Below are 19,991 nucleotides of genomic sequence, written 5' to 3'. Positions count from 1 at the left end.
TTCATTGGGAAAGGGAGCCCTGACTCACTTCCCACCTTTTCCCCAGTTCAGCTGGCTAATAATTGGATATTACATGTAAAAAAGCAAATTGGACTAGAAATACTGCACAATTTCCCCAGTAAATGATAGCAATTTATAGTAAACAAAGTTTAGAGGAGCTTGTACTAGCAATTACTGAATACAGATCTTAGTAAACTTGCCAAGGCAAGCAGCCTGAGAGCAAACATCCCAAGCAGGCAGCAGCTCCTCTCTACAAGTGAGACCTAAAACCTGCCACGACAGACAGGTCTCTGTGCCTTTATGCCTTGAAGGCCCAGCCTCATTTGCTCTTTTGCCTTTGCTCTTCAGGTGTTACAGTTGGCAGGAAATGCTTAAAGGGACCCCATGTCCTCAATACAGGGATAAAATATCTTGTTCAAAATTAGGAAAACTTCACAAGCATTATCCAATCAAATAACTGTCGTAACACTACTTAATGAACACACTATAGACACATTCGGTACCGTTTGAATTATTTATTTTTGAAGTGGACAATTTAAATGTTGATGTTATTAACCATTTTGTTTTAATTTTCTTAGAGCCCTTGGCTGAGATTTCTTGCACTAATCATAGTACATAAGGGGAACAAAAGTAGAAGGTGATTTTCCAGTGTGCATGTGTGTCTGTGTCTCTGTGTACTATGTGCTTTACAGTTATCAAACATTTATTTACACACCAACTTTACACTGATGTCTTTAAGAAGTCTTTTCTATGGCAGGGGAAAGAACCAACTGACCAAAGACTTAGGTCTATATAATCCATGTGAGATTTTCCAGTGTAGTCCCACAGAGCTTCTTATGCATTCAAACTTTTGCAGGAATGTTACTCCATCCAGTAGTGTTTCTTTTTGAGATGAAACCTGGAGCTGAGGATTGCATCTCTTCAGTTTCCTTAACTTCACTAAACTGTAAATAATTTAAATTATTAAATTGAAATAACAAGACATTTAGTTATTGTTCATATCGCTCATCTTTAACCTTCTAATAACACATCACATTTTAAAAATAATTTTAAAAACCAACAAAAAAAGACTTTTGAGGTTATACACTACACAATCTCCATGGCTCCTGCTTCTTGGGAAATCTGTTATAATATTACAATACCCAGAAGGTATTTGGAGCAGTGGAACAGAATTGTCCGTTGGCAACTTTCACATTCAGCAATCCAGACACTACAACAATAATTTAAAAAATTGCTTTGTGATTTATTTTTTTAATCGGTATTAAAAAAGGAACACTAACCTACTTCTTAAATATAATTTGGTTTTTCATGAAACACCACAAGATTTGGCAAAAAAAGATGTAAAAGAAGACTGTTTTGATGTATAAAACTCCTTAACAGTAGAAGAAACACCGACCTTGATTTGGCCTATTCAAAGATTCATTTCATGTAGTTTTGCTGCATATTTGAAGCCAGAAAGAGCAGAAAGAGCTGCTAGTCAGTTAGGAACTCACAAAACAGTTGCGCACCAACAATTCCTTTAATAGGCAAGGTGTCCATGAGAAACAGGAAAGTAAAGCAGAGGTGTGTACATAGTATATGCTGAGATCATGTGCATGTGCATACAGGATGGATGTGTACATACTCTTGACTGTGGATACCAATAGTGTGGGTGCATGCCCACTCTCTACAGATTTAAGTAGTATTTTGCTTAAACTCTCTCAATCAGTAGTAGCTTCTGGTTTGAACTAGCTCTTCTCCCAAACACAAGCATTCTGCTCCCCACCCTCCAAACAAGTTCATCTGTCACTCACCAGATTTATATTTTTATGTCAATAAAATTTTAGGACAACTGGATGATGAGTCATTTCTTACACAGAACATGATAACACTCCCACTGTAGGAAATGGAATGAGACAAATGGAATAAAAGTGCAGTGACTGTGGTGAAACATCTCCACAGAGTTTGGCCTCAATCTTTTTTTGTTTTTGTTTGGGGTTTTTGATTTTTTGGTTGGGGTTTTTTTTCACTGGGGGTGTTTGGTTTTCTTGGAGAGGAGGCTCTCACTCTCCAGAACATAGATTTGGGGAAAATTATGTGGCAGGTTAGGGGCATAAGAGGAACTGTGTTCATATATCAGATTTCCCCATTTTCTCTCCTTGGGCTATTAAGCATTGCCCAATTTTTTTCCACTGAAGTGGAAGAAGTTAGCCCCTTTTTTATCACTCCAGGAAAACAGATTAAACCCAAGGATTCTTAGCAGAGGCCAATGTATTTGAGATTGTTCTGAATGATGACATCTGTCACTGCATCAAACACAAACTGGATGTTACTGGTATCAGTGGCACAGGTGAAGTGTGAGTAGATCTCCTTGGTCTCCTTGTTGCGATTCAAGTCCTCAAACTGGCGTTGGATGTAGACTGCTGCCTCCTCGTACGTGTTTTGGCCTTTGTATTCAGGAAAGCAGACTGTTAAGGGGATGCGTCGGATTTTTTCTGCCAGCAGATCTTTCTTATTCAAAAAAAGGATGAGGGAAGTGTTGATAAACCAGTTGTTGTTGCAGATGGAATCAAACAGACGCAAACTTTCTGCCATTCGACTCTGTAGGGGAGGAAACAACAGTGTCAGCAATAGAGCTTCAGCAGAACTGTGGAGAGCTCACAGCTCTGGCTGCTGCCCTGAGCAGGTGAACTCCATTGAAGAACAATTGAGCATGACCACCACAATTATGTTTGGAAATTAAAATCCAATGCTGCTACAGACTGAAAGAAGAAAGGTCTGTTAAAAATCAGCAGCTGTCTTGAATGTTCCTGGGTATTGCTGCCTCTGTGACATTTACACGGGTGCAGCTGGAGCTGTCCATGGTACCAAACTCTCGGGAGGCTGTGTTTATTGCTTGGTTTACACCTCTAAGTAGGTGTAAATAAATGCAATGTTTTGAATAGAAAATATTATAGATTATTAAAAGAAGTATCACTCAAGTATTGTCAAAAGTAGATACAGAAAATGTCTTAATCAGGCACTTTTGGCAAGGTCAATATTTTTCCAGCCTGCTTAGGTTTCAGAAAATGTTATGCATACATCATGAGTCATGGGAGTGATCCAGGGTATGTGAACAGCAGGGATTTGGGATATCAAAAACCAAGGGTATATTTGGTTTACAAGACTATTTGCAAATATGTATGTGTTCCATTTGTCTGGCTCGTGTTCAGAGGGCATGAAAATAATCAGAGTCTGGGCATTTTTGTTGTTGTTTAACTGTGAAGTATTCTGGCCAGTTCTCCAGTTTGGAAGGAACAAACAGTGGAGGAAAGAGGATGACTTTGGCTTTCAATAGAAAAAAAGTATTTCTGATATAAATTCTAAATTCTCCTGAAATTTCTATCCGTTATGTCTAGTGCATCTCCCTTGACTTCAGTAGAGTCACCTGGTGAGAGGAAGAGAGAATAATCATGCACTGTTTATTACACAAAAATTAATATGAAAATATAGTTTATTTAAAATTTACTTTTTATGTTGTTTTATTTGGAAATGAAATGTATTGTTATTATTTCAAAGGAAATCTGCAACAGTTTTGTTCATTATTGTTGCACTAAAGCTGTATACTGAAAAGATGCCTCTTAAAAATGCATAGTTGTTGAAATAGGAGCAGACTTGCAAGCTGTTACAGCCCCAGAGCTCAGTCCCTGAGGGCACTGGGTGCCAGAAGCCAGCTCGCTCTCAGACCAAGGCCGCGGGTCAGCCCCTAGCAAGCAGGGAATATTCAGCTCTTAGTGATCAGGCAGCTCTTGTGATTTCAGCTTTGCTTGCTAGGTAGCTTTTCCCTTGGCCTAAGGCTCCAGCAGACGGTAGAGAGAGGAGAAGCAGAGGACGCTGGCTGTTCCACGAGTATGGCTTTATTGTAGGGTCCGTGAAGGGTCTCAGCTCTTCTTCTTCCGAGTTAGTAGGGGTACAGTGTGCTACTTTTATACCCTTGGCCTGGATCCAATCCTGACCAATGGCAAAGGTGTTAGAGTGACCATAAGTGACCAATGGTAGGGTTTAACACAATATTGCCTTACATGGCTATAGGGATAAGGTACAAGGCGGATGTCCCTGGAGACAGGAAACTTCTTTGCCGCTGTGTCAGCATTCTATTCTCCAAGGGGCCCTGGCTAAACCTGAGGGGTTTACTACACAGACTGATTTACATAAGCTTTTCAAATTACCTCTTATACTTCCCTCACTTTGTGTTATTACTCCTTTTCATTTGCTAAGGGTGTTGTTGAGAACTCCATCCTGTGTTGTGTGAGTCCCACGGAGGCTGTGCTGTAGCTCAGTGATTGCAGTGAGAGCCAGGGCTGGTGGCACTGCTGGTGGCTCCCACAGCCCCAGGAGCGCCGGCAAGGCTGGCACTGCCGCGGCAGCCGGGGCAGCGCTGACTCACCGGCCTCTGGGGGCACACTGCAACACAAGCTCAGCCAGACATTCTGATTTGGGGCTGTTTGTTTACTTCTTTGTAAGGTGGGGTCGTCTGACACTCCAGCCTAGTTTAAATATCGACAGATTTATAGGTGTAAAAACATAGCTTTAAAAATATATTCGTGCATTTCTTTTCAGTGTGCAAACACTGACACATCAGATAATCCCCTGAAACATCATAGATCTGTTTTCAAATACTCCAGATTTCCTTTCCTGATTTTGTAGCTGATAAATAACCAAGCAAGAAATTTTTATCTCAGTCAAAATGTTTTCGCTACTAATAGTCTGAAAAAAAATCTTTTAGAGCTAATATAGGTTTTTGGCCAACTCTCAGAACAATCATACCAACAGGATATTGCATTTTAAGAGGTTTGTGTTCATTACTGTATTTTGTAGTGAATCACAACAGTCTCTCTACTACCAAATCCTCCATTGGAATCTGTGATCCAAGGACAAAAGCAGAGTTAAACTCTTCCATAAACTGGGAGATGTTATGAACACGTACAAGAGGACAGACAGTTATAAATTATTGTAAACTTGGTGATCTCTTGTGGAATGTAAAGAAAATATTAGTAAATTGTTGATCTTGACACCTAAGGAAGTTCTTCTTCAATGCAATATTTTAATATTGGCTCAACATCTGGAATTCATGATATCCTTAACTAAACTGAATACCATTTCTTTCAGTTAAAAAGCAAATAAGCCAACCAAGAATCATTTCCAACAAAGATGCAGATCATACTATGCCAGTTCTAGGCTGTGGTTACATGGTGTAAATGTGTGATATATCTTGGGAAATGAACCCCTCAAATCCAGGTCATGATTTTAATAGCCAAAGAAGGAAAATGTATCAATGAACAATAAGGAAATGTATCAGAAAGGAAAACCCAAGTCTTGAAATCCTACAGTGGTTCAGGCTGGAAGGGAGCTTAAATATCATCTAGTTCCAAATGTCCTGTCATGGCCTTGAACTCTTCCAGGCATCCAAATATTCTCTGGGCAACCTGTACCAGTGTCTCCCTACTCTCACAGGGAAGAGTTTCTTATTAATACCTTATCTGAATCTACTGTCCTCCAGTTTGAAGCCATTCCCCCTTGTCCTGTCACTGCAGGCCTTTGTGTTTAGTCTCTGTTCATCTTTCTGTACTGGAACACCACAGTGAGGTCAGCCCTAACCCTTGTCTTCTCCAGGCTGAACAATCCAATTTTTCTCAGTCTTTCCTTATAGGAGAGGTGCTCCATCCCACTAATCAACGTGGTGGCCCTCCTCTGGACTCACTCTGTTCTTCCTGTGCAGGTGGGGTCTCACCTCAGTGGGCAGAGGGGCAGAATCCCCCCTCCCCTGCTGCCCTCACTGGGGCTCAGCCCAGCCCAGCACAGGGAGGTTTCTGTGTCCCTGCACACAGGGACAGGGCCAGCCCTCACCCAGCAGCATCCCTGAGTCCTTCTCCCAGCACTGCTCCATCTCCTCATCCCACACGATTTCTTGCCATATCTTAAGTGATAAATCCACAGTTCTAAGGTCAAGGCTGATACTAAACATACACACCATACCCACTCATCTACTCCCAGCAAAACAGGCTCATTTCTGCTTTTGACAATATTGTAAAACTACTTTACATATCATAGGGAAAGTGAACTTGAGAGGGTTGTGGCTCATTATAATAAAAATAGAAGAAATTGTTGTATGACTCCCAAAGGTGTCATAAAACAGTAAAATAATGATAGGCATTCTTCTCTGCAGTGTCTTTTCCAGTTCTGGAATCCTGAAGGGAGTATGTAGCCAGGTGGTCAGAAAAAAATGTGCTGCTGTAATTTTATAATTATACACAAGCTGGGGTAAAAGCAAGATAATGCCAATGCCTTACCCAGATGGCCTTGTTGGGGGCTAATTGCAAATTCTTCTCTGAGCATAAGAACAAGGAATTGGTTGCTTAAGGGAAAGAACATGCTAAGGAACAGATGGCTGCTTTTATGCTTGCAATAGTTTGCAGAGGCACAAGCATCCCTGGTCATCCTGTGGAACAGTAGAGGTGTGCTTAGCAGGAAAGAGTTCTGAACAAGTAAGCATTTTCAAAAGGGAAGACCCAGTTATCAAGATAGCAAGTAATTAAAAGAACAGAGTTTGTAAATGGAGCCAAATTGTAATGTAGTATCTCCTTTCAGCTTTCACATTAAAGCTTTCTAGTCACAGCTGGGAGAGCTTTGAAATTAAAAATGAAAAATTATGAAGAGAGAAACTATCACAAATAGGGGAATCAACTGCCATTTGTATTAAAAGCTTAAGGACTTCATCTTCCAGTCATTATATCTCTTTCATCATCATTATTTTAAAACTGGTATGCACTTGGGGATTTGAAAACCCTAACAAAACCAAATAATTTTTTTCTTGTGTAAGCCATAAACAATAATGAATAAAATTTGTGCAGGAATAGTAATATTTACTTTCTAGAAAAGTTAGAAAATCTTTAAATGTCAGTAAATCTTGGAATAACCAGTGGAAGCTATTGCCATTTTCCTGCAGAGGCTTTCCTTGCAATAGTGGCTGACATTTAGCATATGCTGGTAGCTATGAGCTATTTCACAAAATGGCATGAAACTATTTCAAATATCTTCTTTAGAGATCCATGACTTAAAATCTTCTGAAGAAAGCAGATGAAGCTAAAGTATTTGAAGGAGGGGTAGTGGGGTAAAAAGGCAATTGAATCAGTTGGATGTTTTTCCTTAAGTTTAATAGACAAAAAAAAAAAAAAAAAAAGAAAAAGGAATCCATTCTGAAATAAGGACAGTCTACAAAACAAATGAAGGAAATACCATTGCCCAGGACACTCAAAGTCAAAGTAGTTCAGGAATTCAAACTATGCTTGAGTAAAGGCACAGGGAAAACAGAATAATTTCACAAACAAAAATACAGAAAGCAAGTGATAGCTTGGGTGAATAGACACTCTTTTCTTGTAAAAAAGCCTACAATGAGTGCTACTTGAAATGTCCTTCCTGTGTGGCAGTCAGGCAGTCCTGACTGAGTGCTGGGTAAGAGGCATGCAAAACTATTGTATGATTCATCTTTTGTTCAAAGGAAGAAGACTTCTACAAAAATGTATATGCTCAGGTGGCTGCTGGACAAAATGTGAAAATATTATGGTAATTTAATGAGTTTTTAAAAATTTCTTTCATCTAAAAATTCAAAAGAAGAAACTATCTGTTGGAGAGAAGTAAATAGACTTAATCCAACACCTCTCAAAGAAATTAAGAACCCCACTGAGGTAGAATTAAACTGGGATAAAACTCCTTACCTGGGTTGTCCTGTATATATCTGTTTCTAGCCTTGGCATCTCCCAGGAGGGATGGGGTAAGCAATAAGGATTTGACTAGACAAAATGGTTTTGGTTTCTATACTTTTTCTTCCCAATCCTAGGAGCCCAAAATTCTCCTGGAAAATGTTGGAATTCTAAACTGTCAAAATGAGAAGAGGTGACATAGCAGAGTAAGTCCCACTGTGAATTCACTAAGAAGTGTTCTTACGACACTTAGCAGCTTAACTTATTCTGCCAGCAGACAAACTCATTATCCCATCACCCAAACAATTTATTACCTTGGTCTGAAAGCACTGCAGGAAATCCTGCTCAGTCACGTTGTAAACAAAACAGGAAGGAGCTCGGGCTAATGAAAAGCAGCAATGTCAATGTAGCACCTATCACACAGATCCATGCATGCACATGCCACTCTATGTCCTTCCTTCCAAAATGCCTTTCAGTGTCCTGCAGATGGGAGGGCTGGGATGTGTAGAAAGGTGAAAACCTAACATTGCATGTTGGTTTATACCACCACAACAAAGGGAAATTGAAAGGGATGGTAAAAGGTTTTATATTGTAGGAATATTGAATCTCTGCTATGAAATGAGTTTACAGAAGGCTGAGAAACATATGTATTATGAAGTGGAGCCCTGAAGAAATTTTGTGTGATTTTGATAGGAGATATCTATTTATATTGTGAAGGCAAAAAAATTTATTAAGCATGAAACAAGTTTCTTTTGAGTTTTTTAAAATCAGATTCATAGGAATATATAGAAAACTATATATTAGCAAACAAAATTTGTAAGCTACCAAACTAATTCTTCTTTATTTTAAAGGTAATGTCCTGTAATTGCTCATACTTAGAATTTTTACATGCAAATGTAGAACTGGTAGAGGAGGCACTAGTCAGACTTTGATACCCCTTGTTCAGAGAAGCAAGGGAAAATAGCCTTTATAAAGTGGTAGTGCAGCCTACTGTGTCCCATGGTGGTTTCCTGTTGAATATTGCTATTGTCTGTACATAGACTCTGTAGATGATAACTGAATCTGGCAGTGTGAATGAGAATTACAAGAGGACCTTTAGGCTTGGCTATTGTATAGGATGACAATGAACAACATCATGAATATTTCATCATGTATGTTCTCTGTGACTGAGAAAACCCTGCAGTGCTACTAAGGCTTACTGTGGACTAAACCAGACAAAGCAGATTTAATTGGGAATATTACTTGAACAGAGTCCTCAACATTTGTTTTGGAAAATTAATCCCTGACACTTCTCAGGCCTGCAGCAAGTCATGTCTTAGGAGTGCATGCTCAGTGAAACATTGGTGTGTAGTTGTTACAAATGAGTAACACTTGTGCCAGGGCCAGGCTGGGGTAAAGCAATCTTTAATACTATCTACCAAAACTATTTTATATTCCTACATCAGAAACAGAATTGTTAATCCTACCAAGTACAGTATGACACCAAGCTATGGTTGTAGTAAAGGAAGCTGAGCTGAGAAAGAACTTTGATTAAATTTCCCTTCTGGAGGATTAGATTTTTGAGGCAGGGGATTTCCAAGCAAAGGAGCAGGACAACAGGTGCTTCTGCTAGCACCTATAAATTAAAGGGAATTTAAAGAAAGGATATAGAGGAAACTCTTAGAAGAACAGTGGAGAAGGTTACTGAATTCAAAGGTCAGAAAGGGTGGGACTATCATAATTCCATAGAAATGCTAGAAGATCCAGATAAAGGCTACTCCTGTATGTCTGGCCAGAGTATTAAAGTCGATTCTACAAACAAGAAAAGGGGCAAAATAGAAATGGAGAAATACCATAGACTGATTTATTGCTTGTGACTGTCTATACATATCTTTTAAGTAAGTTGAAGTACAGGAAAATTATATTTAGAAGTGACAAAATAGGCATGTGATAGGTGTTATATTTATCATTACCCACAAGAGAATTGCAAGTCCAGAGGAAAGTTCTGGAAAAAGGTATGTTCAGGAAAATAGAAATATGGGGCAGTCAGTATTGATCCCGTGCCTGACAGAACAGCCACACAAGTCAACATTTCTGGGAAGCAGTAATAGGGACAGATTGGCAAAAGTAATGCTGCTGCAGCTGACTAAAGAAACTTCATGTCCCAATGGGCCAGCAGAATAAAACCTACACATTTCCCAGCCAGTGTCCAGCCAGGACAGTGCTGCCAGGCCTGCAGCAAAAGAACCCAAGAGAATCACAAAATGGGCAGGTAGCTTGGACTTGATCCCTAAGGGAGGGCTTGGTGTGTTTCAGTTTCTCAGCAAACAACTGTTAACACTCTGCTTTTACTGCCCCAAAGTCAGCCAGGTTTCATTTTTACAGAAGCCTCTGGCTGCTGCCTTATGAGTGCATGTGCTCTGCTCCTCTGGGATCATTTTGGGGCACAAGCAGTACTAAAAGGGCAAACATCCCATAAAGGGAATAGAAAAATAAATCCCCAGGGTCTTTCACAGTGCCAGCAAATTAAGATTTCCTGAGTACAAATGAGGATCTTCATGTCATTCTAAGAAGTAAATTTGCAGCATACAATACTTAGGTTTGCTTGGGGGGTGGAGTTTCTTAAGCATTGTACAGTATCCCAGGCAAGCTGCATATTTCTGGAGGTTAGCAAAAACTAGCTTAAAAATATTTTCTTGGTAAAAGCATATTCATTTAAAATGTCACAGTTCTTGAAAATATATTCAAAGTGTCATTAAAATCCATATTTCCATTGTCAATACCTGGATGTTTTATCCTTAGATTGGGATTTTTATATGGTAATAGAGTCCAGCTTTTCTATTCCTGGTAATAATAATTTGCTTTCAACACTTACTCGGTGTTTTCAAGTGGGGTGGGTTTTTTGGTTTTGTTTTCTTCCAGGCCTTTAGATTGGTTTTGTTTTCTTCCAGGTCTTTGCTTAGCTCAAGGACAAAAGGAACATTTCAAGCATATATTCCACACAGCTGAAATATTGCATAATTTTACACATGAAGTGGCCCAGGACTTTAGCTGTCCTTGTCTGAGACCCTTAACTTACTGTCAGCCTTCTGTGTCTAGACATTGACAGAATCCCAGAATGGTTTAGGTTGAAAGGGACCTTTAAGGTCACCTAGTGCAGCTCCTGCCATGGCAGGGACTCTCTGCTAGACCAGGTTGCTCAGAGCTCCATCCAGCCTGGCCTTGTGTTGCGGTGTGTTGCAATATCTTGTTTTACGTTCTCCCTTCCCCCTCGCCCCTCGCTGAGTGTGCCCTGTCAATCAGGTTAACATACCAGCAAGGCGTCGTGTGATAGGTGTCCCTAGTCCTTGAGACCCTGCCCCCTCACCTGGTTGGTGGCTCACCTGTCCCCTCCCCTTCCCCTGTCCTGAGCTTAAAATGTTAATGGGACCATGCGGCCTCGATTCTGTTGGAAGAATTGTCCCAGTGCAGACCTCTGCACCCATGGAATAAACATCTGGATATAACCTTCCAGCAGAATCCACTCCTCCCTTTCTCTCACTATTGCCAGAAGCTCTCTCTCCTGAGGAAACGGAGTCCTGTCTTGTGCCCGCTGCACTCTGCCGCCAGCCAAGGTATCTCTGGGGTAAACACCACAGTGCTGCCTTTGGCCCAGCAGCGAAGGTCAGAACTGGCCTAGGCACCATCTAACTGGTTATATGGGATTCATATTCCAATAGCCTTGGGACCCTTCCAGGAATGGGGCACCCACAGCTTCTCCAGACAACCTCTCCCAGGCCTCACCACCTCCATAGTTAATAATGTCACCCTGATTTCCAGTCTGCATCTGGCCAGGAGACAGAACTGAACTCTGCAGTGACCTCCACGGAGAGGCTGAGGGAGCTGAGCTTGTTTGGGCTGGCAAAGAGGAGGCCAAAGGGTGACACCTACAATTACCTGTAGTAAAGGTGACACAGAACTCTTCCCAGCAGTATTAGAGCTGAAAGCACTGCAGGAAATCCTGCTCAGTCACGTTGTAAACAAAACAGGAAGGAGCTCGGGCTAATGAAAAGCAGCAATGTCAATGTAGCACCTATCACACAGATCCATGCATGCACATGCCACTCTATGTCCTTCCTTCCAAAATGCCTTTCAGTGTCCTGCAGGTGGGAGGAGAATAAGAGCAATGAACATGAAGTGAAATTTGGGAGGTTCAGATTAGATGTTAGATTTTCTCTAGAAGACCAGCAGAGCTCTGCAACAATTTGCTGAGTTTTGTGAAATCTACATCCATAGAGGATTTTCACTCAACGAACTGATAAAGCCATAGCTGGCCTGATTTACTGTTGGCAGTAGTCCAGACCTTTAGGGATCACATCCAGCCTACATTTCTGTAATTCCATGCAACGTAAAAACATATTTATAGTTGATGCATAAATAAGAAGTCAATTTCACACACACAGTTCTGAGCAGGTCTCAAACTTTGCCTCCCAAAGAGATGAATTCAAGCCCAAGGGCTGTCCCTTGATGGAAAGAGTCACTGTCCTGTTGTTGAGGCAGGATGAAAAGGAAATAGTAATGAATGGAGTTGTGGCCTTTCTGGAACATCCAGGGTTTACTCTTTTCTGTTCTTTGATGCTCTCTGGTCTTTGGAATAGCACTTAAGGTATTTGAAATAGTGCAGAAATCTGCAAGAGAACTACACAGGAATACACAAGTGAAAAGAGAAATGTTTATCCACTCTTTCAGGCCACTGCATAACTTACTTTTGTATAGTTTATTCATAATCCAAGCTTTTGGTCATACTGTCTGTGTAAAGAAAGAATGCTTTTCATTGCACCTTCTTTGAAATGGGCACTTTTCTACAACATTACAGGGTGTGAAAAGGTATTAATAGGGTGAATATTGCTTTCTGACAATTGCCTAATTGAAGTAAAACAATATATTGACTACATAAAAGGAAATTAATATTTCTTTTTTAAAGGCATGGGGACAGATTGCAAAGTCTTGTGCCTGTGAATGCCCTTTCTCTGCAGAAAATACCCATCTGATATAAAGAAAAAAGTGCTTCTCAAATAAGCAGGTTTTCATTTCAACACACTCAAGCCCAGCTTTCAAACTCTCTGGATCTTTATGAATGATGTAAGATGAGGAGTCATTTGTAACAGTAGCATTAGAAAACAGAGAAAACCAGCAGGAATTATCATAAGCATGGAATGACTATCATATGAATTTAAATAAACTAGTTCTTTTCAATCTGGAAAAATAAACAGCTGAAAGAGAACACGTCAGAGCTCATAAAACCATGAATGGTATGGAAATGTTGAATAGTGGATTAGTTTTTCACCATTTCTTACAATGCAATAAGTAAGAAACATCAAATTCATTTATCTGACAGCAGACAAGTATTCCTTCCATACAGTGCATAATTAAATGTAAAACTCTGTCATAAGATGTTAGAGAATCATAATGATAATAGTAAAAGTCAAAAAATGTAATTGGGTTCAAGAAGGAATCAAATTAAAAGGGCACTTAAACAAAGAGATGTTGATGCAATCTGCTGTTCAGTTACCTGGGAGGGTAAATTGCAGGAAATATCAGTGTATGCTTGATCAGTTCCATAATTTTCCTGAATGTCCATAGTTGCCCACAGTCAGACACAGAGTGCTGCAGGTACTGGCTGTGACCTGCTACAGCTGCTCTGTGTGTTTTGGCTGTCAGAACAGCTCATCCTTGGGGAGAAAGCAGGTTTTTCCTGTTGTGACATTTCTCCTTATCACCCTTGATCGTCATTTCCTGCAATTTGCTTCCTGTTAGTCTGCCAGCTAGGAAAGTTTTTCCACACTTCACCATACTTGACATGATGAGTTCACTGAAAGGTAGCAGCCTGGCAGTGATACTGACCTTGTATTTGCATTGCCAATGCTGGAGTGTTTAATGACAGAACACATCACGAGAGAGGAAGAAGGAAGTGAAGGTTCATGAGGAGAGGAGGAGGGAGGAAGGAGGAGCAGGAGTAGAAGGAAGGAAGAATATGGAATGAAGGGAGGAAAAGGAAGGAAAGGAAAGGAGAAGGAGAAGGAAGGAGGAAGGAAGGAAGGAAGAGGAAGGAGGAGGGAGGAAGGGAAGGAAGGAAGTGGGAAGGAAGGAAGGAAGGAAGGAAGGAAGTGGAAGGAAGGAAGAAGGGAGAAGGAAGGAAGAGAAGGAAGGAGGAAGAAGGAAGGAAGGAAGGAGGAAGGAAGGAAGGAAGGGAAGGAAGGAAGGAAGGAGGAAGGAAGGAAGGAAGGAAGGAAGGAAGGAAGGAAGGAAGGAAGGAAGGAAGGAAGGAAGGAAGGAAGGAAGGAAGGAAGAAGGAAGGAAGGAAGGAAGGGAGGAAGGAAGGAAGAAGGAAGGAAGGAAGGAAGGAAGGAAGGAAGGAAGTGGGGGAAGGAAGGAAGGAAGTGGCGGAAGGAAGGAAGGAAGGAAGGAAGGAAGGAAGGAAGGAAGGAAGGAAGAAGAAGGAAGGAAGGAAGGAAGGAAGGAAGGAAGGAAGGAAAGAAGGAAGGAGGAAGGAAGGAAGGAAGGAAGGAAGGAGAAGGAGGGAAGGAAGGAAGGAAGGAAGGAGGAAGGGAGGAAGGGAAGAAGGAAGGAAGGAAGGAAGGAAGGAGGAAGGAAGGAGAAGGAAGTGGCGGAAAGGAAGGAGGAAGAAGGAAGTGGCGGAAGGAAGGAAGGAAGGAGAAGGAAGGAAGGAAGGAAGGAAGGAAGGAAGGAAGAAAGGAAGGAAGGGAAGGAGTGGCGGAAGGAAGGAAGGAAGAAGGAAGTGCGAAGGAAGGAAGGAGGAAGGAAGGAAGGGGAAGGAAGAGGAAGGAAGGAGAAGGAAGAAGGAAGGAAGGAAGGAGAAGGAAGGAAGGAAGGAAGAAGAAGGAAGGAAGGAAGGAAGGAAGAGGAAGGAAGGAAGGAAGGAAGGAAGGAAGGAAGGAAGGAAGGAAGGAAGGAAGGAAGGAAGGAAGGAAGGAAGGAAGGAAGGAAGGAAGGAAGGAAGGAAGGAAGGAAGGAAGGAAGGAAGGAAGGAAGGAAGGAAGACTGGTTCACACTGATGCTGAACCAGTTTTCACCAGAATAAGCTGGCCAGTCGTTTCATTCTTCAGTAGTATCTGAACAATAAAGCAGCCTCTTATCCACAAGAAAGGTAAATGGCCCTTTATACTGAGAAATTCACTGCAGGGGAAAAAAGTCTCACAAAGCCTGAGACCATTTCTCAGACTGAGGGACATGTGGAGAGGGATGCATCTTCCCCTCACAGCAGCTGAAATTCTTGCAGGAGACTGGCTTCTTGTTTTATTGCACCTTTGAAGATATTTTGGGTAGGATGCTTACAGAGTTTAGCACAGCAAGAGCTCTTGTGGGAACAACTGCATTCCCTTTGTAGCCTGTCCGTGTTGCAGCATTAAGGCAGCAGGAGCAAGTGGGCATTTTTAGCACCCTTGCCTGTAATTCTAATAAAGTTCTTCCCATTGTGGGGGTTCTGAGGTGCCTCCTACTAACCTGGAAGGAACAGAGGCTGAGGGGCACAAAGGTCAGTGTTCAGAGTCAGCAATGAAAAGGCAAGAGGAGGAAAGCTGAAGGGAAACTGCAAAGAGCCTCAAGCAGAGGGTCTGAATCTGGGTCTGATCTTGGCCTTTTTTGCCTAAGCTGAGAAAAGTACTGAGTGCAAAACCAGCATGGAGAATCTGGTCTTCACTTTCAATAAATTCTTGGTTTTAAGGAACATTAGTGGGATTCAGAACAAATCAGTTTCAAGAGATAATTTCTATGAAGTTATTTCAGAGCAATTGGAGAAGAAGGAAAGAAATGGTGATGTATGCTGTAAAAATGCTTCGCTCATATTTGAGATGGAAATTCTAATCTGTTGGGCTACAGACAAAGAAGTAAAAATAATTTTGTTGGGTTAGGACTATATTTAAGAAAACCCCAAACCCTCTGATGTTGTGGTCTCAGGTTACAGGAACACATTTTCTCTTCCCTGAGCTCTGTCTCATTCAAATTGCAAGAAGGACAATGTCCTGTGGTAGTCAGTATTTGTCTTTAGAGTCACAACTCAATTTATAGCTTCATGCTTTACTATAGACTTGCTGTTTATGAACTGCTCAAAAACCAGAATTACTGGTTTCTTCTCAAGCTTATAATTATTGTATCTGAATATTTCATTGACTACATTTGTTTCCACAGCATGTTGTCAGATCAAGAGGTGCTGTTGAAAGGAACTTATAAATAGGGAATGAAACAATCTATACAATGAGAAATTATAGGGAAGAAACAATCTATACAATGAGAAATTATAGTTACAAGGAACCCAGTAATTCTAGACACCCAATCTAATTTTCTAGAACATAAGTTTTCAGTACATACATTAATTATTTAACAAAGATTAATAGGTTTTTCAAGATATCAGTAATATCTGGTGTAGCTCTGAATAATCAGACCTACTATAAATCAAATCACAGCATCTCCAATTAGGTTCCTCTGAGAAAAGTAAGGAAGAGTGTGGGATTACCTAATAAAATTGTCATTTAATAAACACATTTGGAACTAAAAAGGAACGTGGACCTATGCCAGGTTCTAGTACAGATTTTCAGTAGTGTTCCACTGCTTTAGCCACATTAACTTTCTGCTTTCCTGTAACCCTGTGCTCCATTCATTTCACATTTTCCTCCCTCTGCTAGAGATGATGGCAGTGTTCCTGCAGTTGACAGTCTTATCTATCACATGAGCCCCCATTAATCATAGAAAAATCATTGCATTCATTGAAAGAGGCATAAAATCTGTGGAAAAAACCCATCATCAACATAAAGTTGGAATCAAAATATACACAAACAAGACAGCCAAAATAAAGTTACAACAACATTCTCCCATTTCCTAACTCTTGATTATTTGATTGCACCAGAGCACTTAAATTCCTCTCCACCTCATCCTCAACCCACAATGCTTCACAATTCAAACTTACTCCCAACCTCCTCACTCTTCCAGTGCTGTTTCCTTGTACATTCCAGATGAGAAACAGTGCTTATATAATTTTGTACCATTAGAGGCTGAGCAGATCTCCATAATAATGGTTTGTACCATTCATATTAGCACAGAAATTTGCACAGTTTAAAAGAATTCAAACGTGCAAAGGAATTAGGTAAAAAACTCCTCACCTCTGAGACCCTGCCATCTGAAACATAAAGATCTTGTTAAAATAATGAAATTCTTAATTGTTTTTCTTTTGTAATAATGGTCAAAAATATTTTTTCCCCTGCAAATGAATCCTTTTTTTAAAATCATCATACATTTCACTATTTGCAGAAAGGCAGATTTATTGTCTTCTGTCCCCTGCTTCCTCATGACTAGTGGCGTGCACTAAGAGTCATTTTGGTGTATTTAAGGGTCTCTCTAGGTATCAGAGAAAGAATCTGAGAAAGAATCTGAGAAAGAATCTTGGCTGTGGCTGCTTCTGAATGGATCCTCTTGTATTATTCTAAAATTCCTTCTCTCCTACACTGGGGAAAAGCTCTTGTACTTTAATCCTAGAATTTGCAGTGCTAGAAGATAGGGCTGTGCCTTTTGTACATCCATCACCACATTTTATTGTTGATTGTGTGTGTGAATTACAGTGAGAGCAGATTGTTTTTCCTCAAACTGTGGGATTCCATACATCTAACCCATCACATGAGTTGTTTTATCTTGCCATGTAATAATTCCAGCTGAAATTGATAGCTGAGATCCAGAGGGGTGTCAGATGTGCTGAGACTGAGTGACACAAGGAGGAGTCTCCTGGGGCTCCCCTCTCTCAGGAGACACCAGAGCAGCATTATTGCCTTATTGCAAAAACATTCCCATGTTGTGGGAAGTGCTGGTGGAGTAATGACAAGTTGGATAACAGAACAGAAAAAAGGAGAAGCTATTTGAACATTTGATTGTTTCTGATATTACAGAACTACTTTTTTTTGAATGTTTACTCCACGTGAGTAACAATGCAGCAGCCTTGGCAGCCTGCCTGATGTGGGATCTCAGGATCTTAGTCCTGAGATGGCGGGCCACCGAGACCACCCTTGGGGGGCCCGGGAGTCCTGGAATGTTGCCAGAAGTGTCTGGTGGCTGGACTTTGATCCTACACAGGAGACGACACCTGTATGAGGACAGGAGGGTTTCACCGGGGTGAATGGCGAAAAGATTAGTTAATTAGAGAGTGAAACACAGGGTTTAGGATTTCTGTACAGGGGGGTTTAGAGAAGTAAGATGGAGGAATTGGGGTGTGTCCTGTCCTTCTTCTTCTTCTTCTTCTCCTCCATCTTCTGTGGTGATGGTGGCACTTTCGGATTGGTTATTACTGAAAGTGCACCCAACAATAAGAATAAATGGTATTGGGGAAAAATGATAAATATTGTACACGTAACTTTGGGTATAAAGATAGGTGACTGTCCGGAGGGCAGCACAGTGTGCTCATGGCTGGCTGCTGAGCAGAGCTCTGTCGGGCTGAGAGAACATCTTTTAGATAAACAATTAATAAACATAAAAACCGAAAGAAGAACTGAAGCCTCTTCTCGTCCTTCGATACGCGGGCTGCCCCAAGGCCACTCCGGGCCTTTCCAGGCCCTTCAAACAGCCGAGAAAACCCGACAGCCTGATGTCTTTTGCAACAAATCAACTTCTAGTGTTGTCTCTGTAAAATAACTCCTGTCTGGTTGGAGGACTCTTAATTAATGGATCTAGGATTGAATCAAGAAAGGGACATTCTGAGAATCATTTATAATCATCTCATATATTCATGAGAATCATTATGAGGAAACAAGGAGGAAAACTAACCAAGTTACCAGCTTTTGCAGGCTGGAAGGGATTTCATTTATTTGCAAGGCTGCTTATCACTTGTCCATTTCTCAGATTTCCTAAGGAAGTGTAGACTGATTTTCTATTCAGTCCATGAAAGGGTTCTGCACTGCTTTCCTATTTTCAACTTAGTGTTTAAATATTAGGTCAGAAATACTAGAATTAATTTTGTACCCAGTTATAACAAAATCATTTTGGTCCAGTGACTCCTGGATCTGTCCTGAGCACAGCGAGAAGCCGAGATGCCTTCTCCTCCAACTTCTGCCTTCCACTGCATCCATTCCGAGTCCCTCTTCAGGTTTCCATGGAAATAGCACAGAAGTGTGCTTACATTCTTGGCATTAAAATATTCATAAAAAGGGATAAAGAGATGGTTTAAATGACAGATGCTGTATTGCTGAAGCAGGCAGTCAAATTTAGGGTTCTTGTCTGTAAATGATCGTGTGTGTAAGCGAATGCATTCTGGAGAGAGCAGGCCCAGAATAAATTGCTCACAGTGGTAGGAGAAGGGATAGGCAGGACAAACCTGACCTGCAGAGAAGGCAGCAATGCAATGCAAGATCTCCCAGAACAATGCAAAATAAAATGCTGCTAAGATTTTGCTATTAGAAGTTGAACCCTTTCTCAGGGAAAGAGAAGATGATTTAAGTTTACAGAATTACTTTTGTTAACTGACAAAAATATTGCACAACTCCAAGCTGTTTAATTAAATTTTAAGATCTTACCTGTATAAAGCTGCTAATTCCTTTCAGTTATTGCAAGTAGAATTTTTGATAGAAAATGTAAATTTGACCCTTTAAAAAGTCTCTCATAGATTTGAGCTCTTGAGTACATTGAATATTCTAAAACAACTATAAAAACTCAATATTCTTTTAATCTTAGAAAATCTAACTGGAAGCAGGAAATAATACTGACTTATCTGTATTTTTATTAATGAATCTTATTCAGAAAAATTGTTTTGGTTGCTTACTCATTATAGAGATTTAACTTTAGCACTACTAAAATTATCCTAGTAGTATAAATAAGCATTTATATCTAGGAAATCTGGTTTTATGATTCAAAATATAAACTCTAGTCCTTAAAAGACCATTGTATGGGCAGATTCCAATGCAGTACATTGATCCTTAAGGAGAATGGAGTACAGTATGTAATATAAAGGCAGCTTTTAAAAATTTATGAAAAATAAACAGTAAATAGATGTATAATTTAAAAACTTGCTGATGGAACATTTACTGCATAGAGACTTGGTGTGGTTTTCATTTTCCAAGAATAAAAATACACTTAAAATATAAGTCCATGAAAATAAACACTTCAATATGTCAAAATAGTGCCCCTTTTAATAATGGAAGTCAAGAATGTTGTATTGACTTGTTTGCATGAAGTTACTCTCAAAAAACCTTGCAAGTCATAAGGCAGATGACCAGTGCATACTGATGAAGATCCATCCAAATGTTTATTAGTCTCTATCTA

The 19,991-nt window shown here is 40.4% G+C and overlaps 2 protein-coding genes across 2 annotated transcripts in view; one reads left to right on the top strand and one right to left on the bottom strand.

Moving 5' to 3' along the window:
• The window catches only part of RSPH14 (radial spoke head 14 homolog), a 76,797-nt gene that overhangs the window by 5,083 nt on the left and 51,723 nt on the right, over window positions 1-19,991 (top strand). The gene's annotated exons all lie outside the window — the stretch shown is intronic.
• The window catches only part of GNAZ (G protein subunit alpha z), a 54,736-nt gene continuing 35,245 nt past the window's right edge, over window positions 501-19,991 (bottom strand). Inside the window, exon 3 of the mRNA XM_064727129.1 lies at window positions 501-2,580. Coding sequence (XP_064583199.1) covers window positions 2,236-2,580 — 345 coding nt within the window. The 3' untranslated portion in view covers window positions 501-2,235. The remainder of the gene's footprint in view (window positions 2,581-19,991) is intronic.

This window comes from Zonotrichia leucophrys, chromosome 15, assembly GCF_028769735.1.
Source record: "Zonotrichia leucophrys gambelii isolate GWCS_2022_RI chromosome 15, RI_Zleu_2.0, whole genome shotgun sequence".
NCBI classification, from domain to species: Eukaryota; Metazoa; Chordata; class Aves; order Passeriformes; family Passerellidae; genus Zonotrichia; species Zonotrichia leucophrys.
Note: the sequence above shows the minus strand (reverse complement) of the source record. Positions and strands in the feature narration are given on the sequence as shown.